The following is a 23,242-nucleotide window of genomic DNA, read 5'->3' as shown; positions in this document are numbered from 1 at the left end:
TTACCTTTTCATCAAACAGACTTTTAACTGTAATGGATACAAACATGAATTCCAATAAAGCATATGCTCTTTTTTTTTATCAAAAGCCCACTTGAATGCAAATTTACTTCTTCTTTATTGATGTACTTCTACATCTTATTATCAATGTAAATATGCATTGGACTGTCATTTGTCAATGCATAAATGTCTAAAACCAAGGCTCAGTTTGGAAGGAGTACAAATACAAATATGTAGAGTGCAAAACCTTACATATTTTGTATCTACATATTTGTATTTGTACTTCTTCAAAACTGAGCCCAAGAGAAAATCTTCCTAGATTTCTCCTATTGTATTTTGGGAAATTGTCTAAAACCAACCATCACTTTTGATGAATTCTCTTAAACTCACCACAACTTTTCAAAACATCCAAAACTCACCATGTTACTAACTTGACGCTAAACAAACTAACGGGAGTTAACACATTACCATTCTACCCTTCATAGAAAAATATAAAATATATACCTATATGTTTTAATATTTTAACTACAAAAACATGAAAAAAGGAAAATGTTCAAAAAATATTTTCAAATATAAAATACATAAAAACACAGAAATTATAAAAATAAAAAATAAAAAACTATATAAATTGAAAACAAAATCAGAAAATAAAAATTGTAGAAAAACACCTAAAATTATAAAAAACACAGAAATTGCAAATAAATAACAAAAAATACAGAAAATTTATAGATTGTAGAAAATAAAAGATTGTAAAAAACAGAAATTAGAAAAAAAAAACATTGTAAATTATAACAAAACACTAAAAATACAAAAAAGAAAAAAGAAAATTCAAAACCAAAAAATACAAAAGAAACTCGAAAAATATAAAGATTGGATAAAAACAAAAATTGCAAATATACATAAAATGATAAAAAAATTATATATTATAGAAAAAAAAGTAAAAAAATTGTAAAAACACAAGAAAGTGATAAAATTTTCAAAAAGATGGTAAAAACCTACACACAAATACATAAAATGATAAAATTTTAAAAAATATCAACTAAAAAAAGAAAAAAAATAAAAATATATATTTTAGAAAAAAATAAAAAATTACAAGCAAACTAATCAAATGATACAATTTTTCAAAAAATAAACAAAAATTAGACATTGAATCCGAAGATTGTTGCAACAAAATTTCAAAAAATATTTCAAACAATCAGATAAACAATTACAGTACTTTTTTTTACATAAATTTGTTGAACCCTCGATGGGGATTTATATTCCAGATTCAAAAGAACACATTGCAAATGTTTCAAAACATCAAAAATCTTTGAAATTTATGATCGTCTTCTTTCAAATCTTCAAATCAGTAGATCTTCAAACAATAAATATGTGTGGCAACAAACTTCAAACGAGAGAGAGAAGGGGGTGGTGCAATGGCTATCTCCAAGATCTAAGTGAGAGAGAAAGTGCTATGGTTGCAACAAGATCTGAAGAGGGTAGTGTGGCAGCAGCAAGATCTGAGCAAGAGAGAGGGTGGTGCAGCGACGAGATCTGAAGAGGGTGGTGCAGCTACCTTCAAGAAAAAGAGATAAAGTATCATGGCAGCAGCAAGATTTGAGCGAGGCAGAGGGTGATGCAGTGACTACCTTCAAGATCTAAGCGAGAGAAGGTGGTGTGGCGACCAGATCTGAGCGAACGAGAGAAAGAGAGAGAATTTCTTTCTAACCCTAACCTAAATGCTCATTTTCCCCTAACTCAGTATTCAAAGGTAAATTGGTTATGAAAAGTGTTATTTATGCTAAGATAGCCATTTATGTTCAGAAACATTAACCAACAAGAGGATGTGAGTTTTGGATAAGGGCGTATTTTTGCCCTTAATATCAATCAAAATAACATTTTTCATATAATAACGGAATAAGATAACTTTTTTTGAAAAATATCAAATTAGGGCATCAGTACTATTCGCCTTCCTCCTCTCTACTCAGGTGGCTTCTTTGTAAATATTTGTCGTATATTCAACGCGGGAGGTCCGTATACCACGATTGTCTGCATACTTTTTGTTCCTGGGATAGGAACAGAAAGTAGGAGTTTTAAGAAGTGATTGAAGTTAAGACGGAATCTTTGGCCCTGCTCAAACCATCTTGCTTCAATCTACCTCCTCAATCTTTGGCCTTGCTCCTCCACCAGACCCACCTTGGCTTTTCCGGCCATACTCTCCTTCCAGCATGTCTTCAGCACCACTACCCATACCTCTTGGCGATGATTGGATTGCATATACCCTCCAATTCCTTCTGCTTGTCTTCCAACTCATCCACCTCCGCCAACGGATTCTTGTCCAGCCACTCAAGAGCCTCATCGATTGCCTTCTCAATCCTCTGCTTGTCTATCGAATCCAATTTCCCAGAAAACTTCTCACCCTTCATTGTATTCCTCATGTTATGCGCATAATTCTCCAGTGAATTCTTGGCCTCCACCTTCTTCTTTACTTGCTCGTCTTCAGCCTTGTACCGCTCTGCATCATTCACCATCTTCTCAATCTCCTCCTTGCTCAGCCTTCCCTTGTCATTGGTCATTGTGATCTTGTTCTTCACCCCTGCAGTCCTGTCCTCAGTCGAGACATTCAAAATTCCATTGTGTCAATATCGAAGCACACGTTGATTTGTGGAACTCCTCTCGGTGCCGGTGGAATGCTGGTGAGCTCGGATTTGCCTAGGAAGTCGTTGTCCTTGGTTAGAGTACGCTCAGCTTCGTAGACCTGAATAAGTACACCAGGCTGGTTATCTGAATAGATTGAGAAAATCTGCTCTTTCTTGGTCAAAATCGTGGTGTTCCTTGGAATCAAAGTAGTCATGACACCTCCGACAGTCTCGATGCCAACGCAGAGAGGTGTGACATCCAGTAGTAGCAGGTCTTGGACCTTATGGTCGCCTTCACCGGTCAGAATTGCAGCTTGCACAGCAGCACCGTATGCAACTGCCTCGTAGGAGGACTTACACAGAGGCAGAGGAAGACGATCAATAGTGGCACTGCCCTTGTTTGATATTTTTCTAAAAATGATATCCGATTTTAGTTATTATATAAAAATATTATTTTTTATTGATATTAAGAGCAAAAATCTGCTATTAACCCAAAATAAAACTCATTGACATGGGGTTCCTGGACGTTTTGAAAAGTTATGGTGAGTTTAAGAGAATTCAATGGATTTTGGACAATTTCCCTTATATTTTTTATAGAATTGTCAATTTTAATATCAACCCATATACACATAACAACTTAAGCGACAATATGACCAGTCTAACTAGTTAATGGACTAGGCCCTTAACATAAGTGGTTACTTAATTAATTACTTTAGTTGCAAGTCAATTAGGCCTGAATATTATATGGTGTGGGACTCACAAAGCTCTCACATCAGTCCATATGGGTTCATCTCATGCATGAAAACACATGGGTTGGATTCATCCACTAATCCCTAAGCCAATTGAATTGGGCTTAGTACAAGCCCAACACTTAAGAATGAGTAATCTATGGTCCTATGAAGCCCAAATATAATGGATTAATACAAGATATAAGCCCATTAGGTTTTAGCCCTAAATAGTCTTTTGCTCTTAACCTCTCGACCTAAAATATTCAAACACTACTGATGAGGGGCATTTTGGTCAACCCACTTGATGGAGGACACGTGAACACTGTCAGCAACACAGCGTCCAACTCAGCAAGACAACTCACTAGTTCAACACGTGGCAATTTATAACAAGTGCGTGGCCAAGCTGAAGCAAGCTCGGCCCACCAACAACGACAGCTCACCCGAAACCGTCTCATGCACCATATCCGGTTTAGTACCGTTACCAAAACTATAGGGACAGCTCGTTGAACCGCACGCCACTTGACCAGTAGGTGACCTGTAACTACTACACGAATTTAGCAACTAACGGCCCAACACTCCCTCAAATTGCGAAAACAACTCCATAGAAAACTCAAAGACGTTGATCAATGACACCTGGACACCTAATAACTATAAAAAGAACCCAGGGACACTCTGAAAGGTATGTGCACATAAGCTCTCACTCTCTTTCAATTTCTCTAGGTGAACTACCCACTAACTTAAGCATCAGAGTGTCCTCTTGGGTAAAATTTACCCAGACACTCTAACCTCTCTTTCATTTCAGCAACTCTCAGCTCGGACCCTCAACTCAGCTTACCGAAGATTGAACCCAGTCCGAGCCACCTCACCAAACACGAGGGAGTGAATAGATTCTATGCTTTATCTATTGGTGGGCAAATTTTGTGCTTCATCAAATAGCGTCGTCTATGAAAAACGCAACAAAAAGCCTATGTTTCCTTTCATTCATTTCTTTATCTCTTTCATTTTCCTCAAAGAAACCTTTCAATGGCATCTTCTGACAACCCTTTTGCCAACAATGTCAACGGCCAAATGCCAACCATCACGATAGGCCAAATCAACGTTCCTTACCACCAGTCAATGCTCAAAACAATGTGAACATGCCACCCCCAACTTCAGTGGCACTTCCCGTAGCTATGGACGTACAACAGCTTAATGATTTGGTATGATGCGTACACAACATGATAGAACAAATGCAAATGTGGGAAAATAGATATGTATTCATTTATGGGCAACAATAGCAACAACAGCACCAACAGTAGTAGTAGTATCGACAACCACATACTGTGGTACCAGATCAACCGGTTCAACAGGACAATCAGAAAATACCGCGAGGAAGTCAACCTTGCAATAGCCAACAACCTCCTTGTCATAACTCCAATCGTGAAAATCCACCCCCTCAGCGAGTGTGAAGACAAATTTAGGTCACAAATAAAGAAGAAGCGGCAGTTCGAAATGAACAAGTCCCACCAGAGAGTCAAGCAGATGCACCGGCCAGGTCCAATGTAGCTAGTTCCATCAAGTATATCAAGAAGAAAAGGCAGATACATTGAGCGGGAAAGAAAGTACAGCTCATCCGGGCCAAAAGTATGATACCACCTAGAGAAGGCAACATTGCAACTAGTAAATTGGTCTCCCTCTCAGAACAACATAGCTTGACCCGCGAGACTCCCTTGGCACCCGAAATCCTTAAAGCACCACAACCCAAAAACATCTAGGCCCCCACCCTTGAATCCTACCAAGGAAAAATAGACCTCATAGAACATGCAAATAGCTTTGAGGCCCTTATGCTCCTCCATGGAGCGAATGACACCATTATGTGCATTGTGTTTTCTAACACTTTGAAGGAAGAAGCATGTCTATGGTATTCAGGGTTGGCCCCGGGGTCTATAAAGAATTGGGACAAGTTCGCCAAACTCTTGATCAATTAGTTTGTTACTAGCAAGCGGCATTTGAAAGCAGCTACATGTCTATTCAACATCGTACAAAAGTCCAATCAGACACTTAGGGACAACATTCAACGATTCAACATGAAACGACTGCAAATTTCGGACCTGGATCCCTTTGTATAGCTCATTGCGGCCAAGAAAGGAGTAAAACACCGAGAGTTGAAGTGGGAAATTGAATTGCATCCCCTAACTACCATGGAGAAATTCCTCAAAGTAGCCAATGATTTCATTATAGCAGAAGAATGAATGGGCATAGAGTCTAAGACAACCAAAAGGAAGCGAGCTGATGAAGAAGTAAGCACCAGCAGAACCAGGCGAAGGAGCGGGTTGCCCAGAAAGAGCAAGTTCCCAAGGAGGAGACGTAGTAGCTCGCCACATCAAAAAAGCAGGTCGTCGGTTAGGAGGGCAGCACAACGAACAACAACGCTGCTGGCATACACGAGAGTGCTTACCCCGCTGAACACCAAAAGGAAGGAGATCCTAATGCAAATTTAGTCCAATGATTATGTAAAGTGCCCTCCCAAGGTGAGGGGAGACCCCAACACCCAGAACCCAAATAAATATTGCCATTTTCACAAGGATTTCGGACATGACACTGAGCATTGTTGGAATTTAAAGAATGAGATAGAAGACCTCATCAAATGAGGTTACTTGAAACATTTCATCAAGGATGAATGACAACTCGAAGCAGGAACCAATAAGGAGGCACCTCAGGACACCAGGTAGCAGGATCAAACTATGCAGAGTATGTAAACACGAGAAAGGTAGGTCCGAGGGACCATACATGTAATTGCTGGGGCCTCAACAATAGCAGGTTGTACCACATCACCCAGAAAGAACGCAGTGCGAGAATTGAAGCAAGAAGACAACTAGTCATGTAAGTGCCCACGAAAGGAGGAAGACATTTATTTTACAAAAGATGATATGCATGGGGTCCAGTACCCCCATGATGATGCCCTTGTGGTGAAACTACTCATCAATGATTTCAAGGTGAAGAGGATCTTGGTGAACTCAGGCAGCTCGGCAGATGTTTTGTTTGCAGAAGCTTTTAACAGGATGGAACTTAGCAAAGGCGACCTACAGTTTGTCGATGTACCCTTAGTAGGATTCAATGGCAAGGTATTTCGCCCAATTGGCAGAATCAAGTTGCCTGTTGAGGCAGGCTCGCCACCCCATACGATACGTTTTGAACATGATTTTCTGGTAGTGGCTGTCGTGTCACCATACAATGCAATCCTGGGATGACCAATACTATATGTGCTGCAAGTTGTGGTCTTAACATACCACCTCGCACTAAAATTTCCAACAAATATGGGGGTAGGAGTGTTAAAAAGCGACCAATTAGAATCGCAAAAATGTTATGTGGCTTCATTAAAAGCCAAAGGCAAAGCGACAGTTGATATAAACTTGGAGCCACCAACAAAGAAGACGAAAGAAAGAGCTCGTCCAATCGAAGAAACGACAACAATACATGTCTCCAAAGTCGAACCTGAAAAAGTACTCCAAATAAGAATCCACCTGAAGGAACCATTGCGATTTGAATTAGCTAGAGAAAGGAGACGAGCTTAAGCTCTACCTCTTTACAAGTGACGAGATGATAAGCTCAGTCCTTGTGAGGGAGGTAAACAAAGTACAATGACCTGTGCATTATGTCAGCAAGGTTCTCCATGTTGCTGAGACAAGATACCCCAACATAGTGCATTGGTATTAGTCGTACGAAAGTTAAGGCCCTATTTCCAAGCCCACACCATAGTGGTGCAAACTGATCAACCTATGAAGCAAGTCCTAAAGCCTGAGGTCTTAGGAAGGCTCGCTAAATGGTCATATGATATCCGGTTCGAACTGTGAGCTGCCATAAAAGCACATGTCCTAGCTGATTTTATTGCCGAGTGTACCATCCGCTCGTCATCACCTGAATCGCCAGAGCAGGAAGCAGAAGCTTCATCCAGTGTGGCACCTCCTCTAGCTCGCGAAATAGCAGGCTGGGACGAGGAGCCCTGGATACTTCATGTGGACATCTCGTTTAACCAGGGCAGAAGTGAAGCTGGGTTAATGCTATATGGACCTTGCAAGACAAAGCTAGAATACACACTCCGGTTTCAATTCTGAGCATCGAATAATGAGGCTAAATATGGGGCCCTACTAGCAGGCTTAGCTCTGGCAAAAGAAGTGGGAGCTAGAAACATAATTATATGTACTGATTCGCAACTTGTCGTAAACTAGGTAAACGGAGATTACGAAGAATGGGAACACTCCATGGCAGCATACCTCACCAAAGTAGGAGAGCTACTCCCCGGTTTCGACTCTTGGTATCTCCAACAAATTCCGAGATCAGAAAGCACAGAGGTCGATGCCCTTTATAAACTTGCGAGCATGATTGACTAGACAAAACAGACTATCTACATAGAAGAATTACCTCGCCCTTCGATATAAAGGACATGCAAGGAAATCACCAGCATCGCAGACGTAGAGCCGAGCTGGATTGACCCAATCTACAACTACCTAAAACACAGAATGCTACCAATAGAAAGAATTGCAACTCGGCAGATAGAGCAACAGGCAGCTTGTTAAATGATAGTAGGCGAGCTACTCTACAGGAGATCCTTCACATTGCCCTACTTATGATGCCTAAGGCGAGATGAAGAAAGCCAAGTTCTTTACAAGATCTATGAGGGCCTTTACGGAGGACACATGGGAAGCAGGGCCCTCACCTAGAAAGCCTTACAACAAGGATACTACTAGCTCACCATAAAAGCAAATGCAACTGAGCTGGTCCAACGGTGATAAATGTCAATGACATGTGAACATCCTACATCAGCCCTTTGCTGACCTAAGATACCTGACCAACCCGTGGCCATTTGCGCAATGGGGCATAGACTTACTAGGACCCTTTCCACCACCTAAAGGACAGAAGAAGTTTCTGGTAGTAGATGTGGATTACTTCACCAAATGGGTGGAAGCGGAACCTTTAGTAACAATAACAACTCGCAACGTTCAAAATTTTTTCTGGCAAAGAATAGTGTGCAGATTTAGCTTACCAAGAGTACTAGTATCCGATAATGAAAAACAGTTTGAAGATATCAAATTTTAAAATTGATGCGGTCAAAGGGGAATAACGCAAAAATTCACATTGGTAGCACATCCCAAGTCAATGGGCAAGCTGAAGTCACCAATAGAGCAATATTACGAGGACTCAAAGCTCGGCTATCTTGAGCCAATGGATTTTGGGTGGACGAGCTACCTAGCGTGCTATGAGCCTACAGGACCACTGCCAAAACTACAACTAGTGAAACGCCATTCAATCTAACCTATGGAACCGAAGCTTTGATACCGACAGAAATAGAAATTCCTGAAGGGATAGGAAATCCATCATATGGACGCCCAAGATTGCGGAATAAAGGGGGCGAATTTCAAAAACTTTTTCTTTCCCTTCAACTGGGAATCGAATTCCCTATTTAGAAAATCATATTTTCAAGGATCATTCTTAAACCATAAACTGAACCAGATCTGAACCAAAAGGAGGAGAGAGAGACATTACCTGATACAGAGAAATAATCTCTCAATGGAGGTGTTCACGCCCAAGGTAGAAGCCAAAATCTACTCCCATTGAAGATGGCGCAGTGCAAGGTGGAGCAGAATCAGGAGTGTCCTTTTCTAAGAACCTGATTCTTCCCAAGAATCATCGGGACGGCTTGTGAATACAACTCCTACCAATCTTTTCTCCAAAAGATTGGAATCAAGATCCAATCTTGATTTCTCCCAAGGAATGGCGATCGAACTGCTATAGGTGGCGGCTGTAGGAAGGAGGCGGCTAGAGAGAATTTGCAGGGTGCAGAATTCTCTCCTCTGTGATCTCAACTCTGAAGACAAGACTGTTGCTGGTGATTGTGTGTCTAAAGGCTGCCGCCCCCTTCTTCCTTTTATAGACTTAAAGGGATCAGCTCCTAATCCCATTAGGAGCTGCTAACCCAAATCATATCTGGATTAGAAGTCCCTTTAAGATAAGGGATAAACCTTATCTTATCTGCAGATTAGATCAGTCAGCTCCTAATCTAATTAGGAAGTTTCCAAATCTAAATCTCATTTACATCTTGGACTCTCTGAGTGGATAGGGTGTGGGCCCAATCCTATCATCTGATCTTATCTCAGAATTCGCCCCTTAAAGACTAATCAAATTAGCCCAGTTCAAAATGGGCTTAAGGCCCATTTAGGGTTATGTATTCATCAAGCCTTCCAAACTGGTGCCCAATTGGGCTTCCTTGTATGGCGTGGGACCCAAACATTGATCTACACATCAGCCACATGGGTTCAGCCCAGCCTTTATTACAAGGCCTAGCCGAATACACTGTTATGGACAGTGCACCCCCTGAAACCCATCAGATGGGCTCTATGGGCCAAACACTTACCCTAAGTGGTCCCTGGGCCAAGCCACCTTGTAACACCCAGGGACTGTGGGCAGATGCAAGATTAGCCCATCAGGTATTATCCTCAATGGCCTTACACTTAACCTCTCAGCCCATAATGATCATACACTGCCGACAAGAGAGGACCTCTCCCTCGGCTGCAAGGAATGGTGTTGCACTCTCTCAAGTATGGATCCCGGGAATTAAAACCTATTTGCAAACATTTCGAAACCATAATATATATACTTTTATATCTCATATAAAATATATTTTGCAAAACAAATCTCAACGATTGAAATCGACTGCCGACAGTCTTGGTTTCCATCAGTGAGAGTGCATCCCCAATCATTACCTTTGTCCGACAAAGGGGCTGATCCTATCACTATGTTCACCCACTCAGATGAATTCTCAAACTGTCCCAACATACCCAGGTTTTGACCCCCGCTAAGGATCTCACTGATTGGTATATCAAAGACAGCCTAATCTGGCACCTAGTGCAGTATCATAATCGAGTCTAGGGGTTGGGTGTAACTTTCCAGTTTTGCCCATCAATCTCCAAGGTCCAGAACAATACTGGAAATCTGGTCCAGTTCAAAGTTTCAATTAATCCCACACTATATGTGCCTAATAGCTGAGACAAGCCATCCCAACCGACTTGATGGTACCATAGTGTCAGTCTTGTCAGGATAGGTCTCCCTAGACCGACCCACTGGCTGTGAACATTCTAAACTAACACGAGTCTCATTAAGTGTCCAGTTTAAGGGTATTATACAGAAACATACCAAGGGAACATGAATCAAATATGCACTTTTATTCATTTACAATAAACTCATAAAGTACATCATTTTGATTGAAGCTAAGGGCATACAAAACTGTCTAACAATTCCAACCTTGCGATCTAAGGCATACACCAGAGAATCAAACAAAGAAGAGCTACGAGCTAACCTCGACCTACTAGAAGAAACCAGAGAACTCGCTCACATTCGGACTGCAACATACCAATAGCGTGTTGCGCAATACTATAATGCTAAAGTTAGATAATGTAATTTCAAAGTTGGCAACCTAGTACTCAGGAAAATCATGATGCCTAAGCTTGGAGTAGGGAAACTCGGTCTAAACTGGAAAGGTCCCTATAAAGTCTCTAAAATTTTCAATGGGAATGCATATGAACTTGAGATATTTAAAGGGAAAATGGTTCCCCGAGCATGGAACATAGACAACATGTGTCGGTATTACGCCTAAAATAGGGACTCGAACAGCTCGCCAACACTAGAAATTAGCTCGCTCGACAGTAGGTAAGCCCGCAACAACACCACACAACTAAGTCATGTAGAATAAACAAGCATGGAACGATGGGAAGAAACAAAAGTCCTTTACTGAAGAGAGAAAAAAGGGGAACCAGAACTCCCCCCTACAAGAGGCTGGCCAAATGACCGTCTAAAAAAATGGTTTCATGAGTTCGGACAATATATAGGGCACACAGGCCCAAAGATCTTAATAGGAGCATAAAGCCCCCAAAACAACTGAGAAGAAACACCAAAGACCACCATAGATTCCTCGGTCGAGTTGAGAAGCTGGCTACTCTTCACCACTAGCATCATCCTGAGCCTCCTCGCCATCTCCCCCTTCAAACCCCTCTTCTTCGTCTTCCTCTTCCTTGGACGAGGTCAGTGGCTCCTTGTCCACCTAAGTGATGAACTTGAGCGGAACCTTTCGAGAAGTAACAGAGCTGACGTCGAGATCGGGAAAAAGAGACTTAAGATAGTGACGACATAGCTTGAAACCCCTTTTCATCGAAGGGATATTGTCTAATGCTCACTGGTTCTCGTACGTGGGGGACTTCAAGTAAGAAGCAATTGCCTCCGCCCTAGCCTGCTCAGCCCCTGGGCACTCCTTCTGGGAACACTTCGACATCGCTTCTGGCAGCTCGTGCTGCAAACTTTGATGCTCCACACGCTTCCCTTTCGAGTCCAGCCTGAGCTTTTGCACCTCGGATTAAGCAAACCAACATTGGTTTGCAAGTTAGCTCGCTCCTTCTGGCTAGAGTAAGCACAATCCAGCAAGGCCTAGACATAAGAGTCCGCCAACAAAAAGAAAGAACGGAAGTAAGGCACCAAAAAAAAGGAGAAGAGAGGAGAGGGGGAAAGAGAGAAGGCACATGTATAATGCATTGGGTCAGCCGAGCCCTAGTATCCACGAGATCCATCTCAGCAATTTGTTGCATGTCCACTGGAAGAAGAATACCCCTACCAATTTGAAGCGCCACCCGGGCATCACTTGACCAATCAATCACTTTCACATCAGGAATACAAGGAACAAAAGGAGGGACGTCAAAGAGATAAGGGCCCGCCTCTCATGTAGGCTGAAGGCCAGAAGAATGTTGCTCTATCAACATCGGATCCCCCTCCCCTTCCAGGTCGACATTAGGAGGAGTCCCGAAAGAAGAAGCTCTAACCCTTGACAGCTTGCACTCAACTCGACGCTTCTTGCAAGAAGACCTCTGCTTAGCATCAGTAGACATCATGGAAGCTAAGCTCGCCATACCTGGAAAAAGCAAAAAGTATTAGTTGCCAAATCAAACGAAATAAATAAATTGACAAGTGACTTGAATTGAATGTGCAATAAGTGGCCAGACATCCGACCCACCTATCTGGCTCAGGCCCACTTGCACGAGCATCAGCTCGGCCAGAAAATCCTCAATTCTAACATGTTCTCGGATGAGTTGCTGAACAACGGCCCGCAACTTATCATCTTTGCACTTAGGAACCTTTTGAGGACTGCTGAACCAAGCAGTACTACAGCCCCAGCCACCTGCCTTCTCAAGGAAAAAGAATCGCTGCCTCTAATTCCTTACCTTGTTCGGGAAGTTAAAAATCTTCTTCCCACTACGAAAGGGAAGATAGAAACAAAAGGGACCCGAAACCTGCTTCATGTGCACCAAAGCCAAGAAGGCTTCAATGCTTAGAGGAAAGCCGCGATGATGGAACAATCTAATCAACCCAATCAATGTCCTAACCCCGTTAGCGGCGAGTTGGCCCAAAGACACCCGGTAGCGCATCAAGACTGCAACAATGAAAGGATGAAGGAGAAAACAAAGACCAGCTGCTAAGGACTCCTCGTAGACACATGGCCCTTTTGGGCCATGCTCCCAAGGATAGCTACCAGGATTAGGCATGATCCACTGGTACTCGTCTGGGATCTCATACCTATGACACGGTTCTATGATCTCATTTCTCGACAACTCGGTCCCCCCAAATGAACTTGTCACAGCCTCAACCTCCTCCCTTTTTCCTATCAGCACCCCCATCATAGAAAACCTTGGAAGACTCTTCATCTGAGGAGCTAGACTCCTCCCCTGACCCACTACAATGGACTCTATTCTCAGTGGAACTGTGAGACATGTCGAGAATGAAGTACTCACCAGGAAAACGCTAGGAGGGACTCGGAACGATAGCCGCCAAACTTGGCAAAGGAAGAAAAGTAACTCACCCACGAAAAACAGAGCTCGCCTCAACAGGAAACTCCAAACTCTCACCACACACCTATCCTCAGAAAAATCCAAAGAATAGTGACAAGGTGGGGACCTCGAGGGCCCCCATATTTAAAGTTCGCAGGAAAAGAGTCAACGGCCCAGATTTGGAAACAACGTGACAAGAGCATGTCTCTCACGATCGAGTGGTGCCTACGCCTGACAAGTTGTTGACAAATGCAAGCAGACACGTGCGCCGAACCTGTCAACGCACCAATCACGGAAGTTTGAAAAAATGGTGCACATTTTCGAAACTTAAAAAATCTTGTCGTCCCGTAGCAGTAGACCTCATCAACTGCGCCAAACCGGATGAGTTGAACCGACTGAGTAGAACTAACAATCGCGAGCTGAACCGAACCGACTGAAAAGGTGAACCAAAAATGCCCCAGGAACTTCTACTCTCTTTGCCTACTAGGTAGTGACTCGAGAGTGGGGGGCAATTGGTGAGAGGCATTTTGGTCAACCCACTTGATGGAGGACACGTAGACACTGTTAGCAACACAACGTCTAACTCAATAAGACAGCTCACCAGTTCAACACATGGCAGTTTATAACAGGTGTGTGGCCAAGCTGAAGCAAGCTTGGCCCACCGACAACGATAGCTCGCCCAAAACCGTCTCGCGTGCCATATCCAGTTTAGTACCGTTATTGAAACTACAGGGACAACTCGCTGAACCGCGTGCCATGGGACTAGCAGGCAACTTGTAACTGCTGCACGAATTTAGCAACTAACGGCCCAACACTCCCTTAAACTATGGAAACAACTCCGCAGAAAACTCAAAGACGTTGATCAATGACACCTGGACACCTAATAACTATAAAAAGAACCCAGGGACACTCTAAAAGGTATACGCACATAAGCTCTCACTCTCTTTCAATTTCTCTAGGAGAACTACCCACAAACTTAAGCATCGGAGTGTCCTCCTGGGTAAAATTTACCCAGGCACTCTAACCTCTCTTTCATTTTCGCAACTCTCAGCTCGGCTTACCGAAGATTGAACCCAGTCCGAGCCACCTTACCTGACATGAGGGAGTGAATAGATTCTGTGCTTTATCTATTGGTGGGCATATTTTGTGCTTCATCAACTACTTACAAGGAATGGCCTATTTCATGACTACTAAATGTAATCTCACACTTTATATGTAAATGGATCATAAGATTAAAACTTTTACAAATATTTTTTCATAAAATAGCTTACTATAAATATAAATACATTTTATAAAATTATTTCAAAAACATGTTGAAATCCACTATTGACAATTTTAGGTTTCCATTAGAGGGAGTTTAAACTTGAATATTTTCTTTGTCTAACAAAGTAGTTAATCTTATCACAACGATCACCCACTAAAGTAATGTTCCAAATTACTTAAACATACCCAAATATTTGACATTTAGGGGATCCTATCGGCTAGCATATCAAAAGCAACATAATTCAAAAATTAGTGCCATATCATTATCTAGTATGGGGTTAAGTAGGGGTGAGCAAAAAAAAAAAAATTGAAAAATTGAACCAACCAAAAAAACTGATTGAAACCAAACCAAAAAATCGATTAACTGAACCGAATAGTATACATATATTTCTATATATTTTATATATATTTATGTATATTATATTATATATTTTTTATATTTTTATATATTATATATAAATATATATTTATAATATATGACATTATTTATTATTTAAAATATAATATTTATATATATTTATAATTTTTTATTATATATTTATATATAATTTTATAGTACATATTATAAAAACTAAAAAATCGAAAACCAACGAACCGAAATGGTCAACCTATTAACTGATTGGTTTTGGTTACTAGCTTTCCAAAAACTGGTAGTACCAATTCGGTTACAAAAAAAGGCCCACAGTTCAATTAACCGAATCGTGAATAACCCTAGGGTTAAGTGCAACTTTTCAGTTTTGCCCATATATCTCCAAGGTCTACAGCATAATTGAAAGTTGGGCCATGTTCAATGTTTTTGAAAACATTGAAAATTGGGCCATATTCAAGATAAACATTAATAACAACTTCTCTCTCTCTTTGAAAATTGGAGGCGCTTCATTGCCATAATCATTCAATAGTACAAGTATCAAAAAATTTGGTATCACTAGCCAAGTAAACGGTTGAGATAACATATAGGAATTTCTTGCTACAATATGTGTAGGCTTCATTACCTATATAGTAAATGAATGAGATGTTGAGGAGAGTTAGTTATTGCATGAGACTCCTATAGTCGGCGATGAATTTGCTAATGAACCACGGGAGTTTCAACAGGATATCCTCAATCTTTTGCACATCTTCATCGAGAGTATAGCCAAGATTCCTAATTCCAGCACAAAGTGAATTCCTTCCTTCAATTATTTCAGGGGTATCCACTTCTAGATTAACTACCTAAGCCATAATGAAATCACCTCTCCTATTTTTTTATGATAACTAGGGAGTGATTATCTAGTACTAAATAAGAAAGTAGAGGACCAACATTCATAGAAAAATCACCCCCTCATATGTTTCAATATCAAATTAATAATATTATAGAAAAATCAATCTTAGTGAGCAACACAATTCAAGTCTTGTTTTATTGTAATGAAACAAAATAAAATAAAATTTGAAATAAAAATAAATCATAATTTACATCAAAATCATTTGCACTATCATAGTTTTGTATCAATGTACATAAATCTGTATTGCAAACTTTTGTTTAATCTTGTTTTAAGTTTTACTTTATTCTGCTTCATGTCTTAATTTATTTCATTTGTACTTTAATCTATACTACTTATAAAAGAGTGAATGCCCATTCTTTCTGGAATTTTCATTGGGTGCTTTCTATCTCTCTTTTCTAAACATACAATTGGCATAAAAGGGCATTTATGTTCTTTACTCTCACTAGTAATTAAGCACATGCATTGCACGTGAGAAATTTTTCTTCATATTAATTACATGAATTTTAGATATATCATAGTTAAGATAGAAATTGAAAATTAACAAAAGTAACAATACGATTAAAAATAAACTTAAATATTTATTTTTCAATTATGACAACATGGGTTTATTTGAAAAGTTTGATAATTGACCTACCATTTATATAAGAAAATAGCATTGCTTTTGGACTAGTTTTAAATTAGGGAAAATTATAGTTAGAGCCAGCTATACATTTAAAAGCAGGCTACAAGTTGGTTTATAAACCAACAAAACTCTAACAACTAGCTCTACATTTCAAATTATAAAAGCCCTCGCCATGTAATCGAAGGGTTATGTGGCTATTGCCAGCATGAAACTCTTAATCTATATTGAACACAACAAAAAGCTTATACTGAAATTGCCCCTTAATGTTGGTTGATTAGAAAAAAAAAAGAGTTTTTAGTTTCTCTCTCTCTCTCTCTCTCTCTCTCTCAACCTCCCTCACACTCTCTCACACTCACAGTCATCTTTATTTGCTCAACGACCATGTGATTTGAAAATAAATAAAAATGGTTTTTGGTTTTTGTATTTATGTTCTTTATTTCAATTTCTCTCATTCTCTCTCTCTCTACCTATTGTTCTCCCTCAATCTCTCTCTTTCTCCTTCTCCCTTAATTTCTATCGTTCTCCCTCGATTTCTCTCCTACTCCCTCTCTCATTTTTTATTTACTTACACACTTATGAGGTATTAATCAGATCGTATAAAAAAACATGAGACCAACTTGGTATGGTTCAAAAATTATTACATATGAAATTTACACCAACTAGAGAACGATATAGATTGAGGGAGAAGGAGATATTGACCAAGAGGGAGAGTGAGGGACAAGAATGAAAAAGATTGAGGGATAACAATAGAGAGAGAGAGAGAGTTTTGATTTGGCTATAGTCCAAAGCTGAAAGAGTGGGAGAGATAGAGGGAGCAGGAAATCGAGAGATAACTGTGAGAGTGAGAGAGAAGGGAGGGAGATCGAGAGATAGAGGGAGTGGGAGAAAACTGAAATCCTATTTTCAATATTGGTCTTTTGCTATGTCCAACATGAAAAAAAGAATCCCATGTTGGCAACAGTCACATAAGACTCCGATGACATGGTAGGGGTTTTTATAATTTGAAATGTAGAGCCAGTTGCCAGAGTTTTGTTGGTTTCTGAACCAACTTGCAACCTAATTTAAAATGTACAACCAACTTTGACTATAATTTCTGTTTTAAATTATATATTTTACTTATATTATATAAAATATTTTTTACTTATCACACTTAATTTGTGTTTGTCTATGGTATCATTTTATTCAAACTATTAACCCACCATCTAAAGATAAAAATTGTTTGATTTCTATGTTGTCATTAAATTGTGTATTACAATCATTGATAAAATTATTTCTTATGTATAAAACTTATTTTTGTTCAATATAATGAATGTATAGTATTAAATATGTACCCAATATTTTATTTTTATAAATATATAACATTAGGTATGTGTCAAAATTTTCTCTATCTTTTTTTTTTTTAATTTTTGTTATTCTTTGTATTTTCTAATATTAAAAATTTTATTATTTGACTATGGCATTATTTAATTTCTAAGTGGATTTTGAATTTGGCATTCCATTTTCATCATTAATAAAAATACTTCTTACATTTCATAATTATTTATTTAAATTTTTATTATGACATTATGACATTATTTATTAATCCATTTGACCCCAAATGGTCGAATTGCTTGCCCACCACTGGGAGAGAAGAAAATTATTTTGTTTTCAAACTAATTTTTAAAATATTTATTTTTATACTATTAAAATTAATATTGTGGATTTAATTACAAGAATTTAATTATGAGAAAAATATATCTTAAATATAGGATTTAATGAGAGTGAATAGAAAAATATTTTTATTTCCAATTGATTTTAAATTTTACATTCTATTTTCATCATTAATAAAAACATTTCTTATTTATCATACTTATTATTGTTTAATATGTATGTTAAAAATGTTCCCAATTTTTTTTAATTTCTATTTTTTCATTTTATGTATGTTTTAGTTTTATTATTTAATCATGGCTACATGGATTAACCCATTTACCCAAAATGCTTTAATTTATTACCACCACTTAGATGAAAACACTATGTTTGCTAGGTAGATTTTAAAAGTATAAGCTTTTATTTTATTGGAATTATTAATTTATTAAGTTTGGATTTAATTAATAGAACTTGATGATGAGAAGAAATAAAAATGACTTAAATATATGATTCAATGAACATGAATGCAAGTTAATAACTTAAATGTTGGATTTAGTGAGAGAGAACTGTGAATGCATTGAATATCTTTAAAATACCTCTTTTCAACTCATTTAATATCAAGAACCGATTACCCTATATGCCCTCATTTTTTATCAACAAATTTAAATAGAGGGTAAATTTTGTCCTTAGAAAATTCCAGAAATATTCTTGAGGCCATTCTTATTTTTTAAAAGTAGTATAAATAGATTTTAGAAACTGCCTATTTATAACTATTGAGAAACTGTCCATAAATTATAAATAGTTTTATCTTAGAAATGCTGCATGAAAATGCACATACATATCTAATAGTAAAACAAAATAAGGTAAAATAGGTCAAATTTACATTCAAATCATTTGCACTGCCATAATTTTGCATCAATTTGCATTGCCCTCTCACCACAATTATTACAGATTTATGTTTAGACTTTAGACCCTTTGCAATGGGCTTACTTTTAGGAGGCAGTTTCAAATCCAGAGAGTCCAAATAGGGATCTGTCTGCTTCAGTTCCTTGAATGGCTTAATCCGACCGAGGACTTCAAAGCAGCTGAACCAGTTTAGCTGAGTCTACGGTTCAGCCCCCGAAAGAGACCGTCGTTTGAAGGGGCTGTAGGCTTCAGCCTCTTTCTGAACCAGACCGTCGAACCGCTCCCGCCAATGAGATAGATTTTGGCGATTTTGTTCTTGGGATTTCGGAACCCTTCTCCAATGCGCAAGTGGTGCCTGTTAAGAGGGGCGCCAACGCCGGCGACCTCTGTAGCAGAAACTCAATCTACTCCAGTCGGAATATGACGTACAACAGCCAGTTCTCCACTCCGGATGTCTGCTACGGTGCGCCGTGCGTACCTCTTTGTGAAGGTATGTGACGTCTCCCCCAACTTCTCAAAAACCCTTACATTGTTTAGATTTGGAGGACCTCCGACAACTTTAGTTTCTTCCCAAACAAGAAACTGCTCCTTTTCGTCTACCTCTACCAGCTTCGATTTTCTCGATCAGTTCTCGCCTTTTAGGGATTCAAGTTCTCCCAATGTTGTTAATTCAAATGAGAGGCGACAAATCATTGTTGGGTTGTCAAAAATGATCAAACATGGGGAAGGGTTCTACCTCCAGGGTTTTTCTCTAGTCTTTTGCGCTTCCTTTCTTGTCAAGATCATGCAGTTTTTGGGCAATCGCCCATCCGCTCTTGCCTTCTTTAAATTTGTGTTTCGAAACGATTCAGAGAGCTCGGTTCAATCTTGTTGTCTTGTTGCCCATCTTCTTGCGGCGAAAAACCTCAGATACCTAGCGCAAGATGTTCTTTCTTGTGTACTTGCTAGAATTGGAGCTCATCGTAGTAGGGATTTGATCGATTTTATGTGGAGAACTCATTGTTCTTACGAATCAGATTTCTCAGTTCTTGATTCGCTTATGAGGGCTTTTTTGAATGTTGGTATGGTTTCGAATGCATTGGAAATTTTGGGCGGAATGCGGGAAAGAGGATTGATTCCCAGTCTGTCTGCTATAGATATTCTTTTAAAGCTGTTGCTTCGGAGAGGTGATTATGATAATGTTTGGAAGTTGTTCAGGGATTTGGTCAGGAAAGGACCTTGTCCTTCTAATTTTACTTTCAATGTTATGGTTCTTGGCTTTTGTAGAAGAGGGAATCTTCAAATTGGGGAGAGTCTATTGCATGTGATGCATAAATTCCAATGTGAACCTGATGTTTTTACATATAACATTGTGATTAATGGTTGTTGTACAAATGGTCGATCTTCAGATGCTCTTGCATGGGTTCATTTTATGATAGGAATGGGTGTCAATCCAAACATTGTTACTTTCAATACAGTCATTGGTGCTTTGTGTAAGGATGGAAAAATGGAGGAAGCAAGGATAAACTTTGATGCAATCCAAGATCTAGGTATCCTTCCAAACACCAGAACATACAACATCCTCATTGATGGGTATGTGAAGGCCAAAGAGATTGGCCACGCTAAATTGCTTTATGAAGAAATGAAAGAGAAAGGCTTAGCTCCTGATGGTGCAACATTTAACATCTTGGTTGCTGGGCACTACAAGTTCAGCAAAGAGGAGGATGGGGACAGGTTGTTAGGTGATGTACTGATGTCAGAATCTCTCCGATACCATTCATGGTCAGATATTTCAATTGCATGTCTATGTTGGGCTGGTCGGTTGGATGATGCCATGAAACACCTCCTAGATATGCTTGAGAAGGGTATACGTCCAAGTGTAGTTGCATTCAACTCCATCGTTGCAGGTTATAGTAAAGCAGGGCAGGAACATAAAGCCTTTGAATCCTATCAGGTTATGTTGGAGTTTGGTCTGACCCCCTCATCTTCCACATGTAATCTTCTGCTTATGGGTTTGTGCAAGAATGGTAGGCTGCAAGAGGCAAAAGAGCTTCTTGAGAAAATGGTAGAGAATGGTTTTCCCACCAATAGGATTGCTTACACAATCCTCCTAGATAGTTATTTTAGTCTAGGTGATACTACAGAGGCCCAGATTTTATGGGAGAAGATGGAAAGAAGAGGGATATCCCCTGATTCTGTTGCATTCTCAGCCTTCATAGATGGGCTTTCTAAAGCTGGTTATATGGATGAGGCCTGTCAGGCCTTTGTAGAAATGAAAAGTAGAGGATTTGTGCCAAACAACCTAACGTATAACTCTTTGATAGGCGGGTTTTGTAACCGTGGGGAGTTGAGTGAAGCATTAAAGTTGGAGAAAGAAATGAGGCAAAGAGGACTTGTCCCTGATATATTCACTACCAATATGGTTATTAATGGGTTTTGCAAAGTAGGCAGGATGAAGGCAGCAAACAATGTTTTTATGGAGATGTTCAGGGATGGGTTGACACCAGATATTGTTACTTATAATACTTTGATCAGTGGGTATTGCAAGGTTTTTGACATGGTTAATGCAGAGGACTTTGTGAATAAGATGTGTGCCAGTGGATGGGACCCTGATATTACAACCTACAACATTCGTATTCATGGCTTTTGTAGTAGTTATAAGATGAGTCGTGCTGTGATGTTATTGGATGAGCTTGTTTCTGTGGGTATTATTCCTAACACAGTTACATACAACACCCTGATGAATGGTGTTTGCAATGATGTACTAGATCATGCTTTGATCTTAACTACAAAATTGCTTAAGATGGGATTTGTTCCAAATGTTGTCACTGTTAATTTATTGCTTTCCCACTTCTGCAAGCAAGGGCTTCCTGGGAGAGCATTGATATGGGGGCAGAAATTGAGTCAAGTATCCTTTAATTTTGATGATGTTACATGTAAGATACTAAAACAGGCCCATGACATGCAGGATGGTTCGGAAAATACAGAAGAGACATCAGGGAGTAGTCTTTTTCTAGATTTTCTCATGTACATTACATATGATTATCTATGTCGAAATAGACCCCAATTTGATGAGGAGCATCAGTTCTCACTGGAAATATTTGACCAACTGCTGCCCTCCCAGTCTGTGCTTTCTTGTCCCAGATTGGTTCGCTCTTAGTTCCCCACCCTCATCCAGAAGGGGTAAAAGAAGAAGAAGAATGTACTCAAGTTGGGTAATATTATCAATGGAAATGGAAAATAAGCTTAATCTAATGTTGATCTGATATCTGCTCACAAAGAAACGAATTTCATCTGAAAATTCATAAGAGGTGCCAGGAATCAGCCTCTTTCTGGACTTGTATATATTACATATAAATATCTGTACAGAAATAGACCTCAACTTGCTCGGGATTACCAGGGCCCATTGGAAATATTTTGAGCACAGGTGATCATCCCAAAATTGGTTTGCTCTTTCCTGTGCTATTATTGGACAACACAATTATCACTTAGTTACTGAAACTGATTAATGCATGCAAATTTGCATCCTGTGGAATATCAGGGATGAAGTTTGTAACAAAGAACAATTTTCTGACTGAATTAGTTCACTATTTCTAAAGGTAATTGGATGTCACAGATCCTAAGGATTTCTTTGTTAAAGATGTTTGTGGTGTCCAAAAGGGGTTGACAGACAAATTTATCATTGAGAGATGCCCAGTTTAGTAAAATGTATTGGACGTCCATGGCTAAGTTGGTTGGCATATTTGCTTCCTATGTGAAATGTGTGCTTTTTGTCAAGCTACAGAATTGTCTATATTGCTAGGTTGGGATACAATTCCTTGGGTTCCTTTTTTTCCCTTTTAGGCTCCCACACAGTTTACTGGATTATTTCATGAAACAATAGGTTTCCTTTTCCTGTACGAGTTAATGAAGTATAGTTGATGTTTTTTGTTCTAACCTCATTTCTCTGTGGGTTTCCATGGCTTAGGCATTGTAAGCTCACAGTTAAAATTTTATATCTTGATTGGAAAGTGATGCGTCATTATGTTTAAGTGGAGAAGAGTACTAAGTATCAAGGGTTCAATGTGGCTTCTAAAAGTTCTTGTTGTTGGAACTCTGCAATGTTGATGATATTGATCAAGATGGAATTAAATACCTCATGTTTGGAGGGGTGCAATTCCTCCAACCATCAATCTGTTAGCGAGAGAGTTAGTCAGTTCATATAGCTTGAAAGAAAATCAAGTCATGATGCTATGATGCATTTCAATATGTTTGTTTTATGTGCCCATTGGTGGGGCCACATGTTAGGGGGTCAGTTGGGTTGGTTGTTGTACATAAATAAGAAAAACCAGTGAAGAACAAGTCTTTGGCATGTTTGAGTCAGCTATAGAGCCAATGGAGTCGTGGTGTGTCACGTAGG

General features: G+C 39.3%; 1 protein-coding gene and 1 pseudogene across 1 annotated transcript; one reads left to right on the top strand and one right to left on the bottom strand.

The window, feature by feature from the left end:
• Positions 1-2,125: 2,125 nt before the first annotated feature.
• LOC148880641 (heat shock 70 kDa protein-like) lies at positions 2,126-11,645 on the bottom strand (annotated as a pseudogene).
• Positions 11,646-18,986: 7,341 nt separating this feature from the next.
• LOC148880640 (uncharacterized) lies at positions 18,987-22,098 on the top strand. The gene has a single exon (XM_088962615.1). It carries the CDS (start codon positions 19,316-19,318, stop codon positions 22,001-22,003), a length of 2,688 nt encoding a protein of 895 aa, XP_088818741.1. The 5' UTR covers positions 18,987-19,315; the 3' UTR covers positions 22,004-22,098.
• The last annotated feature ends 1,144 nt before the right edge of the window (positions 22,099-23,242 follow it).

This window comes from Nelumbo lutea, chromosome 1, assembly GCF_056320005.1.
Source record: "Nelumbo lutea isolate HS-2025 chromosome 1, American lotus-T2T, whole genome shotgun sequence".
Lineage (NCBI taxonomy): Eukaryota > Viridiplantae > Streptophyta > Magnoliopsida > Proteales > Nelumbonaceae > Nelumbo > Nelumbo lutea.
This window is presented reverse-complemented; position numbering and strand designations above follow the sequence as displayed.